Genomic DNA, 21,660 nt, shown 5'->3' with positions numbered 1-21,660 from the left:
GGCGGCGAGGGCAGCGGCTGGCTGGCACTGCGCAGGACGGGACAGGCGCACGGGTCCCCGCCCCCGAGGCCCATGGCGCACGGGCCGCACACCCCCGCCCCAGCCTCCCCCAGTCCCCAGCCAGGGCCCTGCTCGGCCGGGCCTCCCCCGGGATTTATTACACAGCTGCTCTCCCACTGCCGCCAGTTTTTTCCGGGGGGGCTGGCCTGTTAAAGCCTAAGGGCGTTTATTACACGGTGGGGGGATCGGGTGGAGAGACACTTGTTGGGCCGAAGAGGTGAAGGATGAATGGTTTATCGGACTGGGGCGGCACTAATTACCCTGTGGAGACATTTCTCTCCCCGGCACCCCGCTCCAGCCCGGGCGCACAGGGCTCGGGCTGGGATGAACGCGGGCGGAGGGGCGGGACTCCGCCTGGTCCCTCCCCGTCCCACCCCGCCGCGCTGCGTAGGCGTAGGCGCCTCCCGCCTCTCACTCCGCAAGCCGTCCTCTGCCCTGGCCACCGGGCGTCCTGGGTCGGGGGGCGAAGGCACATGGAGCCCAGGACACCGAACCACAGCTAGAACCTCTGAAAGGTTCCGGAGAGGGCTCCAGAGAAGAAAGGGGCCAAAGCCAAGGCCCATTATGTTGCCCTAGGGTGGTCCAGACCCATTGTTTTTGACCTCCCCAGGAAAACGCTAGTGAGCTTCAAAGTACACAACATTGCAGTGTGGAAGGGTGGGGAGCAGCCCTGAAGCCCAAGGCAAGACAGCCTCTGGCCAGACACAAAATGCCCCAGGCCCAAGTGGCCACCACCCAAAGGCCCTGGCCTGGAACCTTCTGCCCACACCCAACATAGTCCCCTCAATGCCTCCTGGACCCAGAAATTCACTGATCCAATAGAACACTAAATGATCAAGAATCTTCTGTACAATTCCCACACACCTGCATTCTAGAAAAAAAAAGAAAAACCCCAACCAACCATTAATAATGGTTAGCTTACCCAGACCCAAACAACATAATCATCCCATGTGAAAAACCACCCATGCAGTGCTGCCCCTGTGGTTCAAACTACACGTGCAGACCCTCTGTCTGCCTGTCCCTGCCGCATCAGAAGCCATGACAAAAACCTTCTGGTGGATCTCGAATCATGAGAGGATAAAACGTCTTGTACCATCCAGGAAAGCCGCAGTCCTGGGTGCCCACAGCCCACGCCAGCTCTCTGAATACAGACCCTCACAGTCCGCGGGGTTATCTCTCCAGGTCCAGAGCCCTGGGCTCAGGTCGCTCTTGATCCCAGAACAATAGCCCCTCAATTCTTAAGCCTGTTCTTGGCCATAAGACATCCAGTCAGAAATCCAAGTGAACACACCCATATCCAGCAAATCAGATGAAATGCCAGCCCCCTTTAGAAGCTGGAGTGATGAATCCAGAACCCGTGGAAACTCCTGACTCAGAACCGAACCGGGATTGACCCCTCTATTCCTGGCCTCAGAGGGTACAAGAAATGAAGGTCAGGGGCTGCAAGGCTCGTAAAGGGCTCTGAAACTAGAATCAGGGTCAAGGATCAGGAGAGTGTCTCCCCCTCAGGCCATTTTTAGGACCCGGGTGTACTGGTCCTCCCAAGCTCAGACTGACATCAGGTGCAGGAGTGTCAGTGAGTGTCCGGCAGGTCAGTAGGGATATTATGTAACGGGTGGGGTTGAGGGTGGAAAGGGAAAGGCAGGAAAGAGTGAGGAGAGGAGGGAAGGAAGGCAAGGAGGAATGCAGGAAGAACGCAAAGAGTCGGGAAGTGGAGACGCAGGTGCAGGAAAGAGAGGCTTCTCACACTGGGTGCAGCCAGGAAGATTTCATCTGGCACAGAAAGGAAGGGTCTCCCCTGGCCTACAAAGGTCTCCCAAGCTGGCCTCTTCCTCTACCCAAGCATGGGGTCCCAGCAGAAGCCCATCCTGTCGCCTCCCCCCACATCTGAGGTGCGCCCAGGTGAGGTTCAGCCATGACAGCTGGCCTCCTCCCTCCTCTTCTATCCGTCCTTTGACCCTCTTCCTTCCTCTTCACTGCCTGACCGTTCTCGGGCTCCTCCACTCGGTCTCCCCACCACCTTCCATCACGGCCCTGCAGCACCCTCCACCTCCTCTGCTTCCACGTGGTCCTCGGCAGCCATCGGCCCTCTTGGGGCTGTTTGTCTCCTCTGCACAGCAAGGGAGTCTCTGAGGCCATCCCAGCACCAACATTCCATAGGTTCCCCCAACACCCCCCCCACAAGCTCTTTCCTCCATTTTCTCTCCCTCTCCCCCAGCTCTTTGCATCCCGACTCCAACTCCTTCACGGAGCCTTCTTCTGGCACTTTGGCTCCCAGGTCCCTCCTTCCAATCTGCTCAGCTCCCCTGGGCCAGCCCCTCTCTCCTTTCCTTTCCCCTTTCACCTCCTCTCCTCTTCCCCCCACCATGATTTCCCCCAATAGCCTTTCTTCTCTTGTCCCTTCATGCCTCTCCTCATTGCCCAGAAAGACCATGTCCTATCTGGGTGTCTCTGGGGACTGAGCCTCAAGGGAGTCAGAAGGGATGATGAAGGGGACGGTGAAAGGCAAACAGGGCCAGATTGCTCGCAGGGAGAAAAGGGGAGTTAAAGTCAGGTGCAAGGTGTGTGGGGGGAAGTGGAGCAAGGAGTCTAGAGAGCATTGCACAGAGAGGACCCCAGCTGGGACAGGGGCTAGCCAGGGACACTCTGCTGGGCAAGGGAGAGGAAAGGAATGAAGGAGAGTGTTGGAAGAGGCCGCTCCTGAGAACTGGATGAAGAGAAAGTAGAGACATGAAGAAGATAAAGGTGAACTAGGAAAAAAGGGGGAAGGAGAGTAGAAAAGGGGTGGAAGGACTGAAAGTGATATGGGGGAACAAAGATTGGGAAGCAAGGATGGACAGATGTAGAACAATGATGGGGAGGCAGAGATGAGTGCAGAAATAGAAGGCCATGAGGGCATAGATGGGAAGTGAAGATACAGGCATGAAAGATGCGGGCAGAACAAAAATGGAGTAAAAAAATATGAGAGGGGATGGATGAATAGAAATGGAAGTGATGGGAATACAGAAATTAGAGGCAACAAGGTACAGAGTGAGAACTGGTGAAGGCACAGTGATGGGAGTCAAGATAAAAGGTGATGGAAGCATGGAGATGTCAGAGTGCGAAGATGGGAGGTGATAGGGGTTCAGAGATGGGAAGTGATGGGAGGACAGGTATAGGAAGTGATGAGGATATAGGGATGGGAAGTAATGGAGGTACAGAAACGGTGAGTGTTGGAGGGATGAGATGGGGACCGAAGATGAAAGGTGATGAAGTATATGGATGGGAAGTGATGGAGGTACAGAGATGGGAGGTGATGAGTTGCACCATATGGTAGGTGAGAGAGGTACAGAAACGGTGGTACCCTATGGAAAGTGATAGCAAGGTACAGAGATGGGAGGTGATGTGGAGTACAGAGAAGGGAAGTGGACTAAAATGGGAGGTGATGGGGGTCTCTGGGATGGTAGGTAACAGGAGATTTGAGATGAAATGTGAAGGAGAGACTGAGATGGGAAGTGATGGAGTCTGACATGGAATAAAACGTGAAGAGGGACACACATGGGAGGTAGTGGGGAGGGCAGAGATTGGAAGTTATGGGGATGCAATAACGGGAAGTGATGGAGGTACACATAATACGGAAGACAGAGATGGAAGGTGGCAGGTACAGAGATGGGAAGAGATGGCATCCAGAGAATCTTAGAGGTCTAAGGTATGAGGTGATGAAGGGACTGGGCTGGGAGGGCCAGCAAACCCACAAAGGGCAGAAACCAGAAGTGATAGAGGTCAGAAATGGAAGGTGATGGAGTCTGAGAGGGAAGAGGAAGTAGGTTTTGAGATGGAAGGTTATGGGAGGGGGCGCTGAGATAAGAGGTGATAGTCAGTGTAAAGTGATAGAGGACTGACTCTGGAGGTGATGGGGAGGCTGGGATAGGGGAACAGAAATTCAAATAGTGGGAGGTGGGAGATGCTGAGGATCAGGGGTGGAGGTAGGGCAGAAATGAAGAGGTGTGGAGAGGAGAAACCGGAGATTCAGGGCATGAGGCTGGGAGAATAATGGGACAGTGGAGTGAGGTGACTGCTTGGAGGTGGTGGAAGGACAGTAACAGGGGAAAGACAGGACAAAGACGGGACAGTTGCTGGAGGAACAGAAGTAAAATAGAGACAGATATGAAGAGGTGAAAGAGGCAGAGATGGAACACGTCTGAGCCAGAGATGATAGGTGGGACAGAGGTGAGAGGTTGGTGGGGGACAAAGATAAGAAAATAATGGGTACAGAGATGCTGGACCAGCAGTGGGAAGGCGACGGTGAGGCAGAGGTGGAGCTAAGCCAGGTGGAGAAATGATAAGGGGCAGGGATGGAGGAGGTGAAGACAAGAGAAACGGAAGGGAGAGCTGGGCAGAGAGGATGAAAGGACAGATGGGGAGGTGGTGAGGGGACCTAAACAGGAGGGTGATAACAAACCAGAGATAGGGATTCGGAGGTAAAGGTGAGGCGAGGAATGAAAGTGATGAAGAGATGAGGATGATAAAGGGACGGGGTGGGGGGATTGTGATGGAGAGGCGAGGGTGGGGCTGAGATGCTGGGAACCGAAGATGGTAGGTGAGGGGATGCGGGCCCGCAGGGCCGAGGGGCCGGGCCTCGGCCCTCACGGGCTGGGGTGCGGCCCGCGGGGGCCAGGGCCGCGCACACGGGAGGCCCCGGGAGCCAGCCGGCCGGCCGGTATCGGCAGCGCCACTTACCGTGCCCGCCGCGGGTGAGGAAGGGCATGCGGTTGATGGCGATCGGCACGGTGCCGTGCTTGCTGTGGAAGTGGTGGACGTGGTGGGTGGTGCTGAGGCTGGAGGAGACCCGGGCCCCCTCGGCTGCCCCAAGCAGCAGCAGCAGCAGTAGCGGCAGCAGAGGTGGCGGCGGCGGCACGAGCCCGGCCAGGGCGGGGGGGCGGCGCGGGCACCCCCCCGGCCTGCTCCCCCCGGGGGGCATTTCGGCCCGGGGGCGGCCGCCTCACAGTCCCATGGCCGGGGGCAGGGACGCGGGGCTGCGTAGCCCCGCGAAGCCCCCCTCCGGCTCCGAGCCCCGGGAGGGGGGTAGGGGTGAAGAGAAGGAAAACCAGAGCCCAAGCCTCGGTCCCGAGCCAACGAAATCAACTGGATACCGCCGGGAAATCCGGGGTCCGCAGAGTGGCAACGCCAAGGTCCAGGACGCCTGGGTCCATCGCGAGGAGCTAAGGGTCTCCCCGCATCCCGGCGGGGTCGGAGCGGCGCAGAGAGCCGTCAGAAACCCGGGGGAGCGCCCGGGGGAGGGGGCATGGTGCCGGGTGGAGAGGTAGGGGAGGCGCGGGGGCCAAGCAGGGAGGGGAGAGCGGGGGAAATCCTGCAGAAAAACCGAGCCGGGGAGGAGGGGGACTGGAGGAGAGAAGCGGGAGACCGACGGAGGCTAGGGCCGCTGCCGCTGCCGCTGCCGCCCGACGGAGACAGGGGAAAGGAGGGAGGGGCCGGGGGAGGGGGGGCGGGAGAAGAGAGAAGGGAAGCAAATCCGGGTGAGGGGGGAATGAAGGGAGAGAAGAGGAGGGGAGAGGAGAGGAGGGGAGAGGAGAGGAGGGGAGAGGAGAGGAGGGGAGCGGGGCTGAGCAGAGGAAAGGCGCGAGCCTGCTAGATTCCGGCGGAGAGATGGAGGCAGCGGAGTGTTGCTGCAGAGGCTGAGAGGGCTGGAAGGGAGAGGGAGGGAGAGAGGAGGGAGGAAAGGAGCGGAGTGGAGAGGGGAGGCGAGGGGAGGCGAGGGGAGGAGGAGCGCGGGAGAAGGAGGGGGCAGGGCGGAGGGACCCGGGCGGCTCCCGATCAGCGGGCGGCGCTGGGCAGCTCCGCCGCGCGGCTCCCGGCTAGCCCGCTCGGGGCTCGCCTCTCCTCTGCGCGAGCCCCGCCTCTCCCCCGCGCCCTGGCGCGCGCTCCCCTCCCGCCCCCTCCGGAGAAGGGGACCTGCTGAATAATTGAACAGGACTGAGGCTAGCAGAAGAGGCCGCTCTCTCCCACCTCCTCCCTCCCCCCCACCTGGACGAACCCCAGGAATGCTCGCTGGTCCAGGGCGCAGAGATGTGGACACCGCGCCACCTCTGCACGCACGCCTCGGAACACACGTGCACGCTAGGATGTGGACGGCCTCGGGTATGGAGACACCCACGTGCCCATACAGGCATCAGTGTGCACGCACGCACACATAAGCTCAGATACATACATGCATACATGTGCTCATAGGCACTGGCACACGAACTCACACTCAGCCGAGCGTGTACACATGCTCACGGAGGCAATACATGCGCACACACATACATGTTTGGTCACAGGTAATGAATGAACAGCCAACGTACACACGGACGGCTCCCTCCAGCTCACCCTCCAAAAACAGGGTCACCCATACGCACACAGACAACGCACCCAGAGGCTCAAAGGTGCTCCAGAGTAAGACATGCCACACACAGAGTCCCTCGCCACCTCTCCAAAAGGGTGCTCCCCTCCCCCACACACACACCCTCCTGGACTCCTCCAATCCTTCCTGTCCACTTCCCCTGCCCCTCCCGCTGCCTCAACCTCTACCTCTGGGGAGGGGAGTTTCCAGGATACTTATCCACTGAGTGGCCCACTTGTGACAAAACCCTTCCTGGGCCACTTATGTCCAGCTGAGGAAGTCACTTCTCTTTCTAGGGGCCCCTCCACTGAGATCTGCCCCCTCCCAGACTTTGGGACACCTCTGGGAAGCACGTGTCACAGGCCCAGAGATAAGTGCAGGGGGGCTTTCTTCCCTTCCTCTGGATGCCACCTCGGCATGGGGCCTGGGGGGGGCTGAGGGGGGGAGATGCTGAAGGTAGAGAGGGAGGGAGGTAGAGATGGGACCTGGAAGGAGGCAAAGAAGGAGTGTCATAGTGTGAGAAGGAGAGGTGGTGAAGAAAGGGCAAAAGGAAGCAGGTGCAAAAGGGGAGGGAGGGGCTGGCTCCTGCTTATTGATTCTGAATTCCGTTTTGGAGCAAAAACTGCTACCAGGAGCCCCACAAGTTCTGCACCCAGGTCCTGGGTGCAGTCAGAACCCAGGACAGCTCCTCTGCCGCAGCTGCTACCTCCCCAGCCCTGCTAGATGCCAGGGCCCCATTTGGCCCCCAGCCCTTCAGAAGGGAAGAAAGGGGTCCTCAGAGGCACCCGGGAGGAAGTTTCCAGGTGGTGCGTGGCCCCATGAGGGAGGAGAGATTGCAGGCTGAGGAGCAGGGCTGGGGCCCCCAAAGCCTTGTCCTCCTGCCCTCTCATCCCGTGCACGCTCTTGGCCCTGGCGCTGAGGTAGAGACTGACATAGCTCTGAGCAGGCAGAAAATGTATGGTCCCGGAGGGAGGGAGGGAGGGAGGGAGGGAGGGAGGAGCCAGTGGCAAGAGGAGAGGAAGGGAAACCGCCTAGAGGCCAATCAATACCAGTGAGTGGGAAGTGGAGAGCTGGAGGGGGTGACGCTGGGGATCGAGGGGGAGAGACAGAGGGTAAAAAAGAAGGGAGAGACAGAGGTGTGCAAAGAGATCAATAGAGGCTGTGGAGCAAGTGGAGAGACGAGAAACACACAGAGGGGCAGAGATGGGGAAGAACTGACTGCCCGGGCGAGCCAGAGACAGGCTCTGGGAGGCTGAGCTGCCAAGGCGAGCTGTCCTGACCTCAGCCCTGGGACTTCAGGCCCTGCCAGGAAGCGTGCCTCCTTCCAGCTTCCTTCCTCTCTGAGTTCATATTCTCTTTTTCATTCTCTCTCCACTCTTCTCTCTCCCATCCTGGAGATGACTTCTCTCCCTCTGATCTCTCTCCTGCCTTCCCAGGGCAGACTCCTGAGCCCACAGAGGTACCTTCAGCCCCAGGTGTAATGCCCATATCCCAGACGGAAAAACTGAGGCCACACAAGGGGAAAGGCTGTCCTGAAGGTCGGACTCCTCCTCATTCCAGTCTCTTTACCACCAGACAGCTCCACACCCCAGGCCCAACCCTCTAAGGACACCTGGGCCATTCCCACCCGCCTCCCTCTCTTCAGGCACAGGGGCCCTTGGTGCCCAGTGGTGCCTCCAGGGCCTTCACACTTGGGGGTGAAGCAAACAGGCCTCTGGGCCAAGTTCCTGCTTGACGTTGTGCATCAGTGGAGCCTCAAGAAGACCCGCCATAGAGAGACAGCACGAACAGGAAACAGCCAAGCCCGGAGAAGCGGGAGGAGGCACAGCTTCAAGAGGAAAGGGGTGTGGCTTGACCCAAGATTCCTGCCTCGACCTTTGGGGCCAGAGATCTCAGAGGTACCCCAGGGCCAGGGTTTGGAGGCTCCCAGATTGCACCCACCTTGTCCTTACCTCCATGGCTTTGCTCAGGCTCTGCCACCAGACACACAGACCAGTGCTCGGGGACAGTGACACTTCCCAAGACGTGCCCAGCCCCAACTCTCCCTGCCTCCCACCTGCCCCCAGAGAAGTTGCTCCAAGCTCCCTTCCCACCCCTGCTGAAAGATGGCTTGACTCCCTAAACCACCATCCCTCTCTACGCTCCCTTCCAGAAGGCTCCATCATGTGGGAGTGTAATAGTGATGACGGGCAGCAGCTCTTCTCAGCCCTGATGCCCTGCAGCCCGGGCCAGCCATGCCCACCGTCGGCACCGTCTCCACCTCCGCCACCGCCCCCAGCCCAGGGACTAAATGAGCAACAGGGGCAGCAAACTTTAGGGACGCCTAGCTTCTAGCACCTGTGAGTTAGGGCAGGGAACTGCCTCTTACTGAGGCCTCAGTGTCCTCAGCAGCTAAATCGGATGGTTGGTCTCCATCCTACTGCCTTCTCTGAGGACAAATTAAAAGGGCTTTGCAAGCTGCAAAACACGAAACAATCAGTGGGGAATGTTACTGTTAAACAGCAAAGTCACCACCATCCCCAGATCGCCCGTGCAAAGCTGAGTGAGCTGGAGAGGACGAGGCCCAGCCCCGTCTCTATTCCCCGGCAGCCAGGGCTGGAGCGCCCCTGAGCTGGCCATTGTCTGGAGGCTGGAAGGTACAGAGAGTGGCAGGTCGGACAAGAAAAATCCTGGGGGACAGGACGGGATGTGGAGGTACCGAAGGACAGGTCTGCCTTAGAGCACCAGGAAAGCACTGAGGGAGACTGGTGGGCATTCTCACAAAGTAGAAGAAAAAATCAAGACCCACGCAAAAGCCCAATCCCTGAAACCAGTAGGTTATCTATCCCGTAAGAAACTCAGGACTCTGCCCAGATGGCCAAGGCTCTGCAGTGTGGCACAGAGGCAAAGGCCCTGACCCCCGTTCTCAGCCCAGATCTACCGTTCACTCCTCCAGAAATCCACCCACCCCTCCAGCCCTCAGCGTCCATGTCTGTAAAAGAAGCCCTAGCCTCCTCTGTGTGTCTGTGTGTGTGTCTGTGTGTGTGTCTGTGTGTTTTTCCCAGGCAGCTGACCCTTCATGTCCCTGGTCTCAGCAGGGCTACCCCAAGGAAGACCACTCAAATGACACCTGAAGAGTCTGCGTGCTCCCCAGCCCGCCCCCTGCAAGCAGGAGGTTGGCTCTCCCCCGCTCTTGCCCCACTGCCCTCCGTCTGCCAAGCTCAACCAGCTGCTGGCCACCAACCACTAGGGACTGGAAACTGCTGCTGAAGCTGCCCTCTCTGGGAAGGGGCCTCAAACAATATGCGGGCTGGCAGCAGATACCCAGCCAGGGAGGAGAAGAGCCAGGTGAGGACACTAGGGAGTGTTCTTGTGGCTCCAAGGGACACCCTGCAGCTGGGTGGAAAACCAGGGAACTGCACCACAGCCGGCTTCCAAGGAAGCCAGCTCCAGAGGCCTGCCCTCCTGAGCCCGTCCTCTGGGGCGCAGGCCTACCCTGGGCAGGAAATCCCAGGCTTCCACTGCACGTTTCTGAGGGCACCAGAGGAAAGGGGGTGCAGGTCGACAATTCCCACCCCCACCCTGTGCAACAGTGTGTACGTGTGAGCTACGACTTGTGAGACCATCGCCAGGATCGCATGGGGAGAGCGACAGAGGCTGACGCCCTTGGTGAGGGGTGAAGGGAGCGGTGTCCCGCCAGCTCAAAAGGAAGAGGAGAGGCCGTCTATCAACGATTTGCCCCAGACATGCAGGCAGCAGCAGTCCTGCACAGGCCCGAGAGGGGACTCCGGGAGGGGACGGCAGCCAGCAGCTCCCTTGGTCTCTCGTGACGAGAAGGGATGAGAAGCAAGCAAGCAGCACGGCTCTCAGAGACCCTCCCTCCTCCGGAGCATCCCTGGGGCCGGGGACGGGCCAGGATCTCCCCCCAGCACCCCGAACTCTCCCGGTCCCGCACTCACGGTCGTTGCAGACGGGGCCTCCGTAGGAGGTCATGGTGCAGTCGCAGGTGAAGCCATCCCACTGCTGTAGGCAGACGCCCTGGTTGGCACAAGACTCTTCGGTGCAGGTGGTGCTGGGGCCTGGAAGAAGCAGGAGGAAGGAACACCCCCAGCTCAGCCAAGCCCCCTCTAGCCTCAGGAGGTATGGAAGCTTCGGGGCCAGGCCGAGAGATCTTGCCCTCCGTTCTGCTGGGCAGAAAGGGCCAAGAACTGATGGGAGTGGGAGGGGGATGGAGGGGAGCTCAAGGACTTCTAGTCTTGGCCTGGAACTGTGATAAGTGGCCGGGGTGGGAGGCAACAGGGAGGGCAAGTGACCCCCCTGACTCCCCCATACTCTGCCCCAGAGTGGCAGCTCCTGTGAGGCCTGAGAAGAAGGCCACCCAGCGGCCCTGGTCTGCCTCTACCGCTGGCCCCCCTGCAGCGTGCAGAGTCACACCCGACTTCCGTGCCCCACACTCACCGTCACAGCCCCTCTCCACCTGCCCGATGCGGTGCAGGGCGTCAGCGATGAGGTCGGGGAGGCGCCCGTTGAGGTCCACCGAGGCCAGGCAGCCCTGAAAGCCATCCCGGGAGGCCACCAGTTTGGGCAGGTTGTGGAACATATTCTTGCTGAGACCGCCAATGTACAACTCCCCTGCAAAGGGAGTGGGATCAAAACCTCGGCATCCCGCTCCCCAGGTCCCCGTTGCCCTCCCAGGACATCGGCACCCAGCTGTCAGGTCATGCAGCCCCACAGTGTCCCATCCCGGACTCCAGTTTCCTCTCAGAGATGCAGCAGCCCGCAGATGCCCACCCTCCACTCTTCTTTCTTCCTTCTCCACTTTGCCATCTGTCTGCTCCCCTCCCAGAGAAGCCCAGATGCCCGGGAAAGGGGGGCAGCTGGAGGAACCTGCTCCGTGCTCTCTCCCACACATCTGATTCCAGTTCCGGCCTGTAATCAGGGCCTTTCATAGATGTGCAGCCCGATCCCCTCCACCCCCACTCCCTCCCTTCCGAAGTCTCCCATCCCCAGAACTCCTTCAGGCCTCTGCCAGCCTCTCCCGGCTCTGAGTTGTCTCCTGGGGGTTCTAAGCCCAGCACCTTCCAACAACAACTAGGGCTTGGCCTGGGGACTCTGGGTGACACGGGGAAGTTCTCCTCAGGGACACATCACTGCCTGGCCACATAGACCCTAACTCCCTGGAAATCATAGCTGGCCCCCAGCAGAGCTCCAACAAGACATGAGTCAACCCTGCTGCCCTTGCCCTGCACTCAGTGCAATGCAAGACCAGCCCAGACCACCCCGGGTTTGCTGCCACTGAGGATTATCCAAGACACATCGCCCCCTTCTGGCATCAGGGAGAATTGACAGCACTGTGCCATTCGTCGGGCCCTGGATCTGACCAAGCTTCTGGTTCCAACTCTGCGGCCGGCTCACTTTGTGACCTTGGGCAAACCATGTAGCCTCTTGAAGCTTCCATTTCTGTCTCTCCAAGAGGGGGATGAATAGTCTCTAAGGGCCCTCCCCCAGCTCGGACAGTCCCAGTCGCACTGACACCAGTGGTCCCTAAGGGACTGAGGGCTGCTTTGGGCATGTAAGGGTCGCTCACGTTACCCCGGTGGGCTCTGGAAAAGCCGCAGGCCTTGTCCTCACTCCTGTGCCAAAACCCCGGTCTCTAAGCTCATCCTCTTCACTCCTCTCTCACCCACTCATTCTGGGGGCAGGCAATGACTTTCATTAGCTACTGAAGACACCCTGGGGAATGTAAGTCCCTGGTATGACGCTGAGCCCACCAGGGAGGCTCTGAGTCCAAAAAAGTTCCCAGACCTAGTCCAGCCAATGCCCAAGGGCTATGACCAGGGCAGCATGTGGGGACCCAGTTATTGCCCCTCCTTCCTCCCCACATCACTGCCCCCTCCTGCCCCAGCAGGGAGGCATCTGCCAGGACACTATTCTCTCTCCAGCCCCCAACCAAGGCAGACTTCTCAACCCTGGAGGGCCAAGAGGTCTTCAGAAGGTGCAGCTGCCTACTCCTAGCTCTAGAGTGAGGCCACCAGGCTCCCCGTGAGACAGACACAACCTGCAACCAGGCTTTCAGTGTTGGGAGGGCAGCCTCGCAGGGGAGCTGAGCAGAACTTTGACGGGAAGATGTCAGGCTGGACACAGTGGAGAACAGGAAAGAGGGAGGGAAACCATGGGTGGGGGCAGAGGGAGAATCACGCGCGTGAAAGAGCATCCCAGGTCAGGGGTGATCTTGCTGGGGCCGAGGGGGCATCTGGGGTAGGGCCAGGCCTTCTGCAGAGGCCCCAGGCCCCACCTTTGAGATCGAGGTTTCGGGCGCCATTGGAGTGCTGAGTGACAGTGCGGGAGTCGATCTGGAGCGTGTGCACGTTGCCGGGGTCCCTGGACACCACCACGTTGTGCCACTGGTTGTCATTGACTGGTTTGTCAGAGTTCCCCTTCATCAAGGACGGGCCATTCCCCAGGTCAAACACGTAGTGGATGTACCTGCCCCACAGTAGGGAGGAGACACTGGGTCAAGGTGGGGGCCGATGCTGGGAAGGCGGGGAAAGGAGGAGCTATAGCTGCGGTGGGGCTGGGAGCTGTAAGCAGAAGGGGTGGAGAGGGAGACCTCATAGTGGAGGGACCCAAGCCAACAACACGAGGACTCTGGTGTGAGGTCCCGTCATGGGTGGATGCGGGCAGGGAAGGCCACAGAGGACCTGGCTCCAGGGGCAGGCTCAGAAGAGAAGCTGGTGGGGGGAGATATCTGTGAGGGCAGCAGGGTCCTCTGGGGGCAGGGACAGAGCTGCTCTGGGGCGGGGACCTCTCAGGCAAGAGAGGCCAGAGGGACACAGCCCTGTCTTCTGCCTGAGCCAGGACAGCGAATAGAGGACAGATATGACTGGGAAATCCCTGGCAAGGAAGTAATGGGGGCGGGGGTGTCACCAGGGTGGAGGACAGGGTGCTGCTTCTCCATCTTGGCTGGTGGGGGGCGGACCTGAACCTTGACCTGTGGTCTGGGGGATTGGACATCTCAGCCAGTGGCTGGGGGAGCTGCATCTTGGTCATGGCGGGTGGGGGGGAACCACGTCCTTGACAGCGGTGTAGTGCCCAGCACCTCACCCCTTGACCAGCTCGATGACAATGAAGTCGTTGCCATTGCCCGAGTTGAACAGGAGGAGCCCGTCGGGGGCTGTAGTCTTGAACTGGAAGAAGAGGTGCATGGAGGCGTAGGCTTGGAGCGTGGCGAGTGCCAGGTAACTGCTGCGACTCTTGAAGGTGACGGGGTCAGCCACGATGGCACGCAGGCCAAAGCGAGCATTGAGCTCACAGTAGGTGATGTCGCCGTCCTTGCACTGGTCCATGTAGGGCTGGCCATTGAACACCAGCCCGCTCAGGTGCCCGATGAAGTTGGAGGGCACCACAGAGATGAAACGCCGCTCCGTCATGATGCCTGTCTCAATGTTGTGGAACTCCAGCCGCGTGTGAGCTCCTGCCATCTGTCCTGCTCGGGACAGGAGACAGAGATGGGGACGTGGTTTTGGAGCCCAGATCGTAGGATCATTGGGTCCCCAGGAACCTCCCCTCCACTCAAGGGCCACATGGGAGAGACACTGGCAAACCCTCGCAGGTGGGTGCTGGCAGCAAGCACGGCTCCTGGGTCTGGGGGAGTTGCGGGACTCTTTAGGCCAGGGCCGACAGGCTTGCGGGGCAAAGCTGCCTGCGGGGAGTTGAAATGGTCCCTGGGGTCCAGGAGCCCATGATATACCAACGGCACTGGCAGCTTGCCAGAATGCTGCCCCAGGTAGTGGTCACCAAGAATGGGGCCGCAGACCACCTACCCTCCACGGTCACGTTGTCCACTGACAGCTGCAGGCTCTTGCCACGCCGCACCACCCTCACCGTGTGCCACTCATTGTCATTGAGCTTGTGCCCCGCAAAGAGCGTCTCGGGGCCTTTACCTGCGGCACCAAGGGGGGAGTGAGCATGGTACCTCCACCCGCTCGCATTTGGCTTCATGTACCACCCTGGGCACACAGAGCCTCACCACTGCACGCACCTATGCACACAGGTACACACACCCACACACACAGAGCTTTACACACCCAGTCATAAACACAGACATGCTCAGTCTTGCCACACTTTGCGCAACATCCAAGGGTGCTGTTCGAAAAGAATACGGCGTGAATGGCGCGGTGCCTCTGGAGCTGTGCCCTGAGACTCTGCACGCAGAGACTCACACCTGCACCAACATACTCCTCCCCACATCTCCTAAGGACCTTCAGTCGTCAGTGTGTGTAGCCAGCAGCTAAAGTCCCAGCATATGTACATAGGCCTAAAACTTCCAAAACTACTGAGCCTTACCACGCACCCAAATGTGAATGTGCACCCACAGACTCACTGCTGGCAGTGAAAACACACAGACACACAGCTCCCCCATCCAGAGGAACCCAACGTGACCTTTCTGCACATGCCTGGTTAATTCCACACACCCAGACACGCAATCATATACACAGCACATCCAGCCTGGCCAGAGAGCAGAATGTTTCTTAGGAATTAGGGCCATTTATTCAGGACCTGGATTAACCACTCCCAAGACTAAAAACGTGTAGCTTTAGAATGGTGCTGCAGTCCATTTGCAGCACCCCCAGGTTACACCTGGGCCCCCCAGTGCTATTGCCAGCAGGGACAGGGTTCACCATGCATGCGCACACACGTGCCAAACACACACCAGAGCCACGGTACGTACACACCCTCTCTGCCTGTGGCTGCCACGTCCCTGTGCTCTTACGTGACCTCAGGGCACACCATGCAGACACTCTCAGAGACAGAGCATTGAATCCAGGCACACTGGGGTGCTCAGAATTGTCCACACCCGCTCTCCATCTCACCCCTGCTGCGAGCCTCACTGTCACCTCTGAGAGAGCCCCCCTTTGGCAGAATCTCGCCCCCCACCCCAAACAGGGGCTGTGGGGGTTGAGCTTTGAAGCCCTGGCCAAGCTCACCTCCTGCTCGCCTCCGCCCTCATCTTCTTTCCTGTGTGCCCCGCCCTCCCCCTTGTGGCCACCTCTGGAGGTGCAGCAGGATGTCCCAGCCCCTCTCCGGCTCCCTCCAGCCATCCTGCTGTAGGTGCCACCAGGCCTTTGCCCCACCCCCCAGAGGATGTGAGGTGACTTGAAGTTTCTGGGCCTTCCTTCTCCCGGTCCCGGTGAACATGCTGACCCGGACCCTCCACCAGCTGCCCCTGGGTCAGCTTCCTTGGGCTCATTCTGCCCTCCACGACCGTACCACCCTCACCCCCACCACTCCAGCTCCCCTCTCCACACCCACTGCCCAAGCCCCACACAAGCTATCCAGGAAACCTTCTCCTCCCCCACCATCCCTCCCCAAATCCCAGAGTCCAGAATCCCAGGCCCCCTGGGGCTCTGCAGAAGAAGAGGGAAGCCACTTACTGGGTGCGCAGCCGACGCGCAGGCAGTCTGGGGGGGCCATGGGGCGGGCAGAGGGGGAGGGGAGACAAAAAGGCAGAACAAGTTTTTTTTGTTTGTTTTTTTTTTTTTACATCCTTCACAGGGAGGGGTATCTGCGGGCGGGGGTTCCCCCCAGGGCCACTTTCTGGGGACCACGCGTGCTCAGGTGCCTTCTCCCCTTCCTCAGTTGGACCCCTCTCCCTCCTTCCCCCAAGAGGGCTCCAACCCTCCCCAGAGCTGGGAGGCGGGGCAGCCAGGTGATGGGAAGAAGGTTTACATCTCCCTTCTTAGAGGGGCCCAGGCCTCTCATGTCTGAGGGAGATGGGCACCTTGGGAATCCCAGTCGTACAGGGGATCAGTGAGGGGGACTGAGGGTTTGACCAACCCGACATCTCCCCACCTCTGAGAGGGAGATGGGCGGGGAGGGCCAGAGCCCCTGCACCCCCTGCTCTGGGACAACTCCCTGCTCAGAGCCCAGGCTGTGACACATCACCCCGTGCCCTCTGGGCTCTGAGCTAAACGGAGGAGTCTGCCCCAGGGCCCCCTTCCCGTGGCCACACACCTCCTAAAGTCCCAGGGGGCTAGCACCACCCCTACAGGAACCTTCTTGCTACCCTTCCTAACCTGGAGGATGCCAGGCTGTCCTTGGGGACCAGGGTGGTCCTTCACCCTGAAGAGGAACTAGTATTAATCCGTTTTCCTAGGGGAGGGCCAGGGGCTCACAGATGAAGACACCGAGGCCCCCAGTGTATTACTCCTGAGGACTTCGGGGACAAGAAGTTACCATAGGCAAAGTCTCCTGCCCCTTCCCCAGCCCCAGCATTCCTATCCGGCAACTCCAGGCTCGGAGGGCCCCATGGGCTCCGAAAGCACACTGTCTACACAGAGCTGCAGCCCGGAGCCCCAGGGCCTCTGGCCACACCCCTGGTGGGATACATTACCCACCCCATGTGAGTCAGCCAGCCTTGCCGAGGAAATAGAGCACTAGCGTCCTGTGAAACTGGGGCTTAGGGCCCTTTGGACGCCTGTCCTGCTCCATCAGACCCAGACAGCTTGGGGCTGCAGAAGGTCCTGCAGGAAGAGGCAGAAACGCTGGGTCCAAATCTCATCATGTGACTGCGGGCAAATCTCTTCTCTCCCTGTGAGCTGAGGGGCTTGAACAAGAGGATCCTAAGCTGGGAGAAAGAAAAGGTGTCCACTGGGCTGGCCCTTGCCTCTCAGACAGGGGCAAGTTCCAGGCCTCTGTTAACAGCAATATCCTGCCATCCCGTGGCTCCTCCCGGAACAGGCTCTGCCCACAAGGCCCAGGAGGCAAAGAGGGGTGGGGGAACCTGGCATCCCCTGGGCCCTGAAGGTTCCTGCAGCGGAGGTGAAAGACTCCCCTGTGGCTCTGGGGGCATGGGCCCCTCGGGCAGTACAGCTGAGCCCCACACGCGTTGTCAACCACAGCAGAAGAGTGGGGGGAGCAGCCGGGACCTTGAGCCACAGGCTGGCACCAAGGGAGAGGCAGAGGGAGGTCAAGGGGCAGATACAGGGGCAAGTCGGAAGTCATAGGGAGAGGAAGGAAGTGGAGAGGATGCGGAGAGAAAAGAGGAAGAAAGGGCGAGCAGAGGGAAGGAGGAGCTGGACAGAGTGGGAAGGGGAGGATGTCGGGGTGAGGGCAGGGGTGCCAGGCCTGGAGTCAGGTCACGGGGGCTCTCTCAGGGCCAGCAGAGTCTTCACCAATGAAGGGTCCAAAAAAGAAAAAAGGGGGCTGGAAAGGCAGGCCGATCCCCTGTTGGAGAAGAGGTCTAGAGAGGAGCACAGTTCTTCCCCTCCCCAGCAGGGGAGCACCAGGAAGAGGGGGGGGGGGTCCATCTGTCCAGAGAAGAGGTGTCAGTTCCAGGCCCACCCCCTTGCAGTGACCCCACCCGCAGGAGCCACCACTCCAGTGGGGCTTGAGAGGAGCAAACTCCCCTTGAAGATGGGCCCCCAGGAAGCAGGCAGCACCATCCCAGGGGAAAGCCAGGAACTGTGAGTAAGTGGGAGAAACTGCCCTCTGGTGCCCACACCCACGCAGAGTGCAGCTCAGGGAGCTTTAACTGCTGATCTGTTGACTAGAAACCTACGCCTCACGTTCGGCAAACGGACAGAAGCGATTGGTTTGCAGAGACCCACCAAGGTCCTGGCAGGACATGGAGACCAGGGTGATGGTATGAATGTGTGATAAGACTGGTGGGAAAAAGTCATCTGCATGGAAAGGAGCTCAGGAAAAGAAGCCAGGCTTCTCTTTCTGTGACCCACCTGCCCCCCACCCAGGCCCCAAGGACTGGAGGTGGGGGAGAGAGAACAGAGGCTCCAATGCAAGGAGCCTCCGGAGCCCGCTGGCTGGAGTCTTGGAGGTGATACCGCAGAGTGGCAGCATGCACTCCGGCGCAGCCCTCCTTCACAGCCATCTCCCCAGCAGCCCAGCCTCAGAAGGAGCTCAAGACCTACTGAACAGCGCCCCCATGGGAACAAGGCACCGTCTCACGGTCCCAGAGATTAAAGGGCTTTGGAACGTAATGTGCATTTAGCCTGGCTTACAACACAAATGAGAGTCAGGCTTGCTCTGTACAGCTTGAGAGGGCAGAACTAGGTCCACAAGTAGGAATTTCAGAAAGGGAAGCTTCCACCAGGGAAGAACCACCCAGAGATTAGAATCACTGAGGTGGCCATCTCAGAGATGGGATGCTCCTGACACGGGAGGCATCTGAACAGAGGTGGAGAGCCTCCCATTGGTGGGGGAAGGCACAGAGGATGCACCCACGGGGGCGGGCTGAACGAGGTGCCTTCTGAGGGCCCCTCCAGCTTGGAGATTCTTCAGTTACAATGCGCCGTTCATGTCATCCTCACTAGGAACTGGGATTGCCAACGGGCACACCTAGAGAAAGGCAACTCCAGGGGGGTGATGAGGGACAGGCCAGGCTGGGCACTGGCCCCAGAGGCCACGCCCAAGGTAGAAGGAACCCAGGAACCCAGGTCACACTGGAACAGGGTGAAGAATCCAGGGACTCTACGGTCCTCTAAGGACAGAGACCAATCACCCTGCTCAGGGCCCGTAGACAGCAGAGCTCCGGGAACCGGCTCAGCGTTGGCGTACGTGGTGGAGGCCGGGGCCGGGGCAGGAGGCACAACCGGCTTCTCTGGCACCCCTGCCTGGTTGGAGGCAGCAGCCTCAGGCCTTCTCGGCCCTCTCCAGCCCAGCAAACACCCAGGCGCCTGAGGCTGGCACTGAGCTCCTCCTCCCACCACATGGCCAGGGGCAGCTCCGCTGTCTTCAGGACGAAGTCTGCGTCATTCCAGTGAGCCCCTGACATGCTGCACAGCTGCCTGTGGGAGCCTGGCTTCCCTCACTACAGGATGGGACCACGAGGCCAAAGACAAAGCCCGCCGGGCTCCTCTCCATCCTCCAGCAGCAAGTCCAGACCAGGACCGGGGCCTCGGTGGAGCAGGCCCTGGGTAGCAAGCAGGATGGGGATCAGAATGGGGCTCCTGAGGTGGGGCCAGCTTGGGTCATGCAATGTGGAAGCAAGTCCCAGGCCTGGCTCTAAGCTTAGGTCCGTGTCCCAGTACGATTTCCCTTCCAGTCGGCTGGGTCTGTCTTTATGTGTGTGGCTTGCATCTATATAACGTCTTCACTTCCACTATTCCATTTGAGCCTCAAAACCACCACAGAAAGGAGGCAGAGTGAGGATCCGTATCCTCACTTTACAGACAAAAAAACAGAGGCTCAGAGAGGGGAAATGACTTACCCAGCAGTCTAGGAGACCAGGGCTAGAACCCAGATCTTCTGGCCCCAGGCCCAGTGCTCTTCCCATCATAGCCTGAGGCTGGTGGCTGGGTGTGGACCACCTGTGTGCTTCACACAGAGGTCACACGCCTCCCTGTACACACATCACTTGGTGTCTGTGGACAGATGTGTCTGCAACAAGCATTTGGTCACGGCTTGTCATGAGCCGTTAGAAATGGCATCTCTGTGGATGGAGGCGGGCACAGCAGGCAGCGAGAGATGTGGGAGGACTGTCCTGCTGGCCACCTTGTTCCTTAACTTCTAAATACTTATGTGGCACAGACAGAAAAGCATATCCATGGGAAGGAGAGGGTAGATCCTGAGGGTGAAAGGTCCCGAGGGTCCCCCAGAGGGCACTGTCCTGGCCAAGGCTGCTGCCTCCTGTCGAACCTGAAGGAACCCACGCTTCTTCACAGGGAAACTAAGACAGTCCAAATGAGGAAGAAGCATCTGCTTTCCCTGCAAATAGAAGGCCCCAGATTCCCCCTGCAGTGTTCCCACCAAGTACAGAGCCACGTGCTTACCACACCGAGAACACATGCCAGGGTGAAGGGGTACCTCACCCTGGGTACACAAACCTGGGCAGTCTGAGAACCGCAGGGCCACGCACGGGGTCCTGGGCTGGCGCCTTCCTCCTGTGACCGTTTCAGGGGTGCCAGAGGCCGCTGTACAGACCCGTGGAGCGCTGGCCAAAGGGTGTCTCCTATCCCGCTTCCCACTGCCACCCACCCCCCACCCACTCTGTAGGCTGTGATTGCGGTCAGAAGCTGAGCTTCAGGGAACCCTAAAGTCCCCCACCTCCGGGGCCCTGGCCGCCTGCACACCTCCCCACCTCCAGCCCCCGCCTCACTCGGCAAATCTTTGTCCTAGGAGTACAAAGGCCAGGTGGCCAAAAGGGGAAAGGACACAGTATAAATTTATTAGCGAGGTAATGGGTCCCCAAAAGGCCACAGTCTGTCCCCCAAATGCCCTGGAGACCAATGTTAAGGTAGACTCCAGATAAATATTTAAAGCTCAAAGCTCCGTGTTCTCTCCAGTTGAGCATTCTAACCTGCTCAGAAGAGCCCAAGTTCTCCTCCAGGCCCAGGACACAAGAAGCAACCCCAGGGGCCTGAACTTCCCACATGACAGGCCCTTGGGTGCTACACTTCTATACGCTCAAAGGCTAGCCTGAAAGGGACAGATGTGACCCCAGCCTGGGCAGCTTAGGCCCTCTAGCTTCTAGGGTTCCCCTGACTGAAAGCTCCATGATGGTGGGACCTCACCTTAGTCACTACTGTAGCCCCAGGTTCAGAACACACTGGCACTAAGAAGGTGTCCCATAAATGTCAGCTGAATGAGTAGCCCTGCTGTTTTCCTTCTGACCCTGCCCACAAGAGCTGAAGCCTACGGAGAGTCCAACAGGTCTCACGGTCCCACCACATGGATGCCCCAGGGACTGCCAGGTGAAGTGGAGCTGTGCCTCCTCTGGGCAGGGGCAGAGGCATCGAGCCTTCAGGTGGCAAGGGCCCCTGATGCCCCTCCACCCCCCAGCTCTGTCAGAGGCAATGAGGAAAGCACCAAACCTCGGGGCAAATGGCCTGCGTTTGAGTCCGGGGTCTTCCCTGACCATCACTATAGCTTTGTGATGCTGGACAGGTCAGTAGATGGATTTCACAATCTATAAAACAGGGGCAGCTATGGGGACTCACATGTGAAAGCAGACAAGGGGAAGATGACATGTCCCCTTGTGCATCACACACACACACACACACACACACACACACACACACGGCTCTCTAAACGCAGAGCAGACGAGGGCGGCTGTGTGAGGGCTGGGTCCTCCTGTCTCCGGATCTGCCACTGCACTGAGCTTGGGCTGAGCACCAGTCGGTGTCTGCGATGCTTCACGAATGAATGAACCAACGTATGAGCAAGTGGATGAGCCGACAACCAGGAACAAGCTACGTCCTTACGTGTGCACGCGCAGAACAGATGCC

The 21,660-nt window shown here is 59.3% G+C and overlaps 1 protein-coding gene across 2 annotated transcripts in view; it reads right to left on the bottom strand.

Annotated features, from left to right (window-relative positions):
• The window catches only part of NRXN2 (neurexin 2), a gene marked incomplete at its 5' end in the record, with an annotated part of 99,964 nt that overhangs the window by 32,602 nt on the left and 45,702 nt on the right, over positions 1-21,660 (bottom strand). Inside the window, 6 exons of one of the 2 annotated variants that reach the window (XM_079929163.1) lie at positions 10,378-10,497; positions 10,877-11,050; positions 12,714-12,904; positions 13,523-13,904; positions 14,242-14,361; positions 15,853-15,879. In XM_079929163.1, the coding sequence (XP_079785289.1) occupies positions 10,378-10,497; positions 10,877-11,050; positions 12,714-12,904; positions 13,523-13,904; positions 14,242-14,361; positions 15,853-15,879 (1,014 nt within the window). Of the gene's footprint in view, positions 1-4,779; positions 5,021-10,377; positions 10,498-10,876; positions 11,051-12,713; positions 12,905-13,522; positions 13,905-14,241; positions 14,362-15,852; positions 15,880-21,660 lie in introns of those variants that run through there. The other variant, XM_079929162.1, reaches the window with a different exon arrangement.

The sequence above is a fragment of the Stenella coeruleoalba genome, assembly GCF_951394435.1.
Source record: "Stenella coeruleoalba genome assembly, chromosome: 8".
NCBI lineage: Eukaryota > Metazoa > Chordata > Mammalia > Artiodactyla > Delphinidae > Stenella > Stenella coeruleoalba.
The sequence above is the reverse complement of the archived record's forward strand: the minus strand, read 5'-3'. Positions and strand labels throughout refer to the sequence as shown.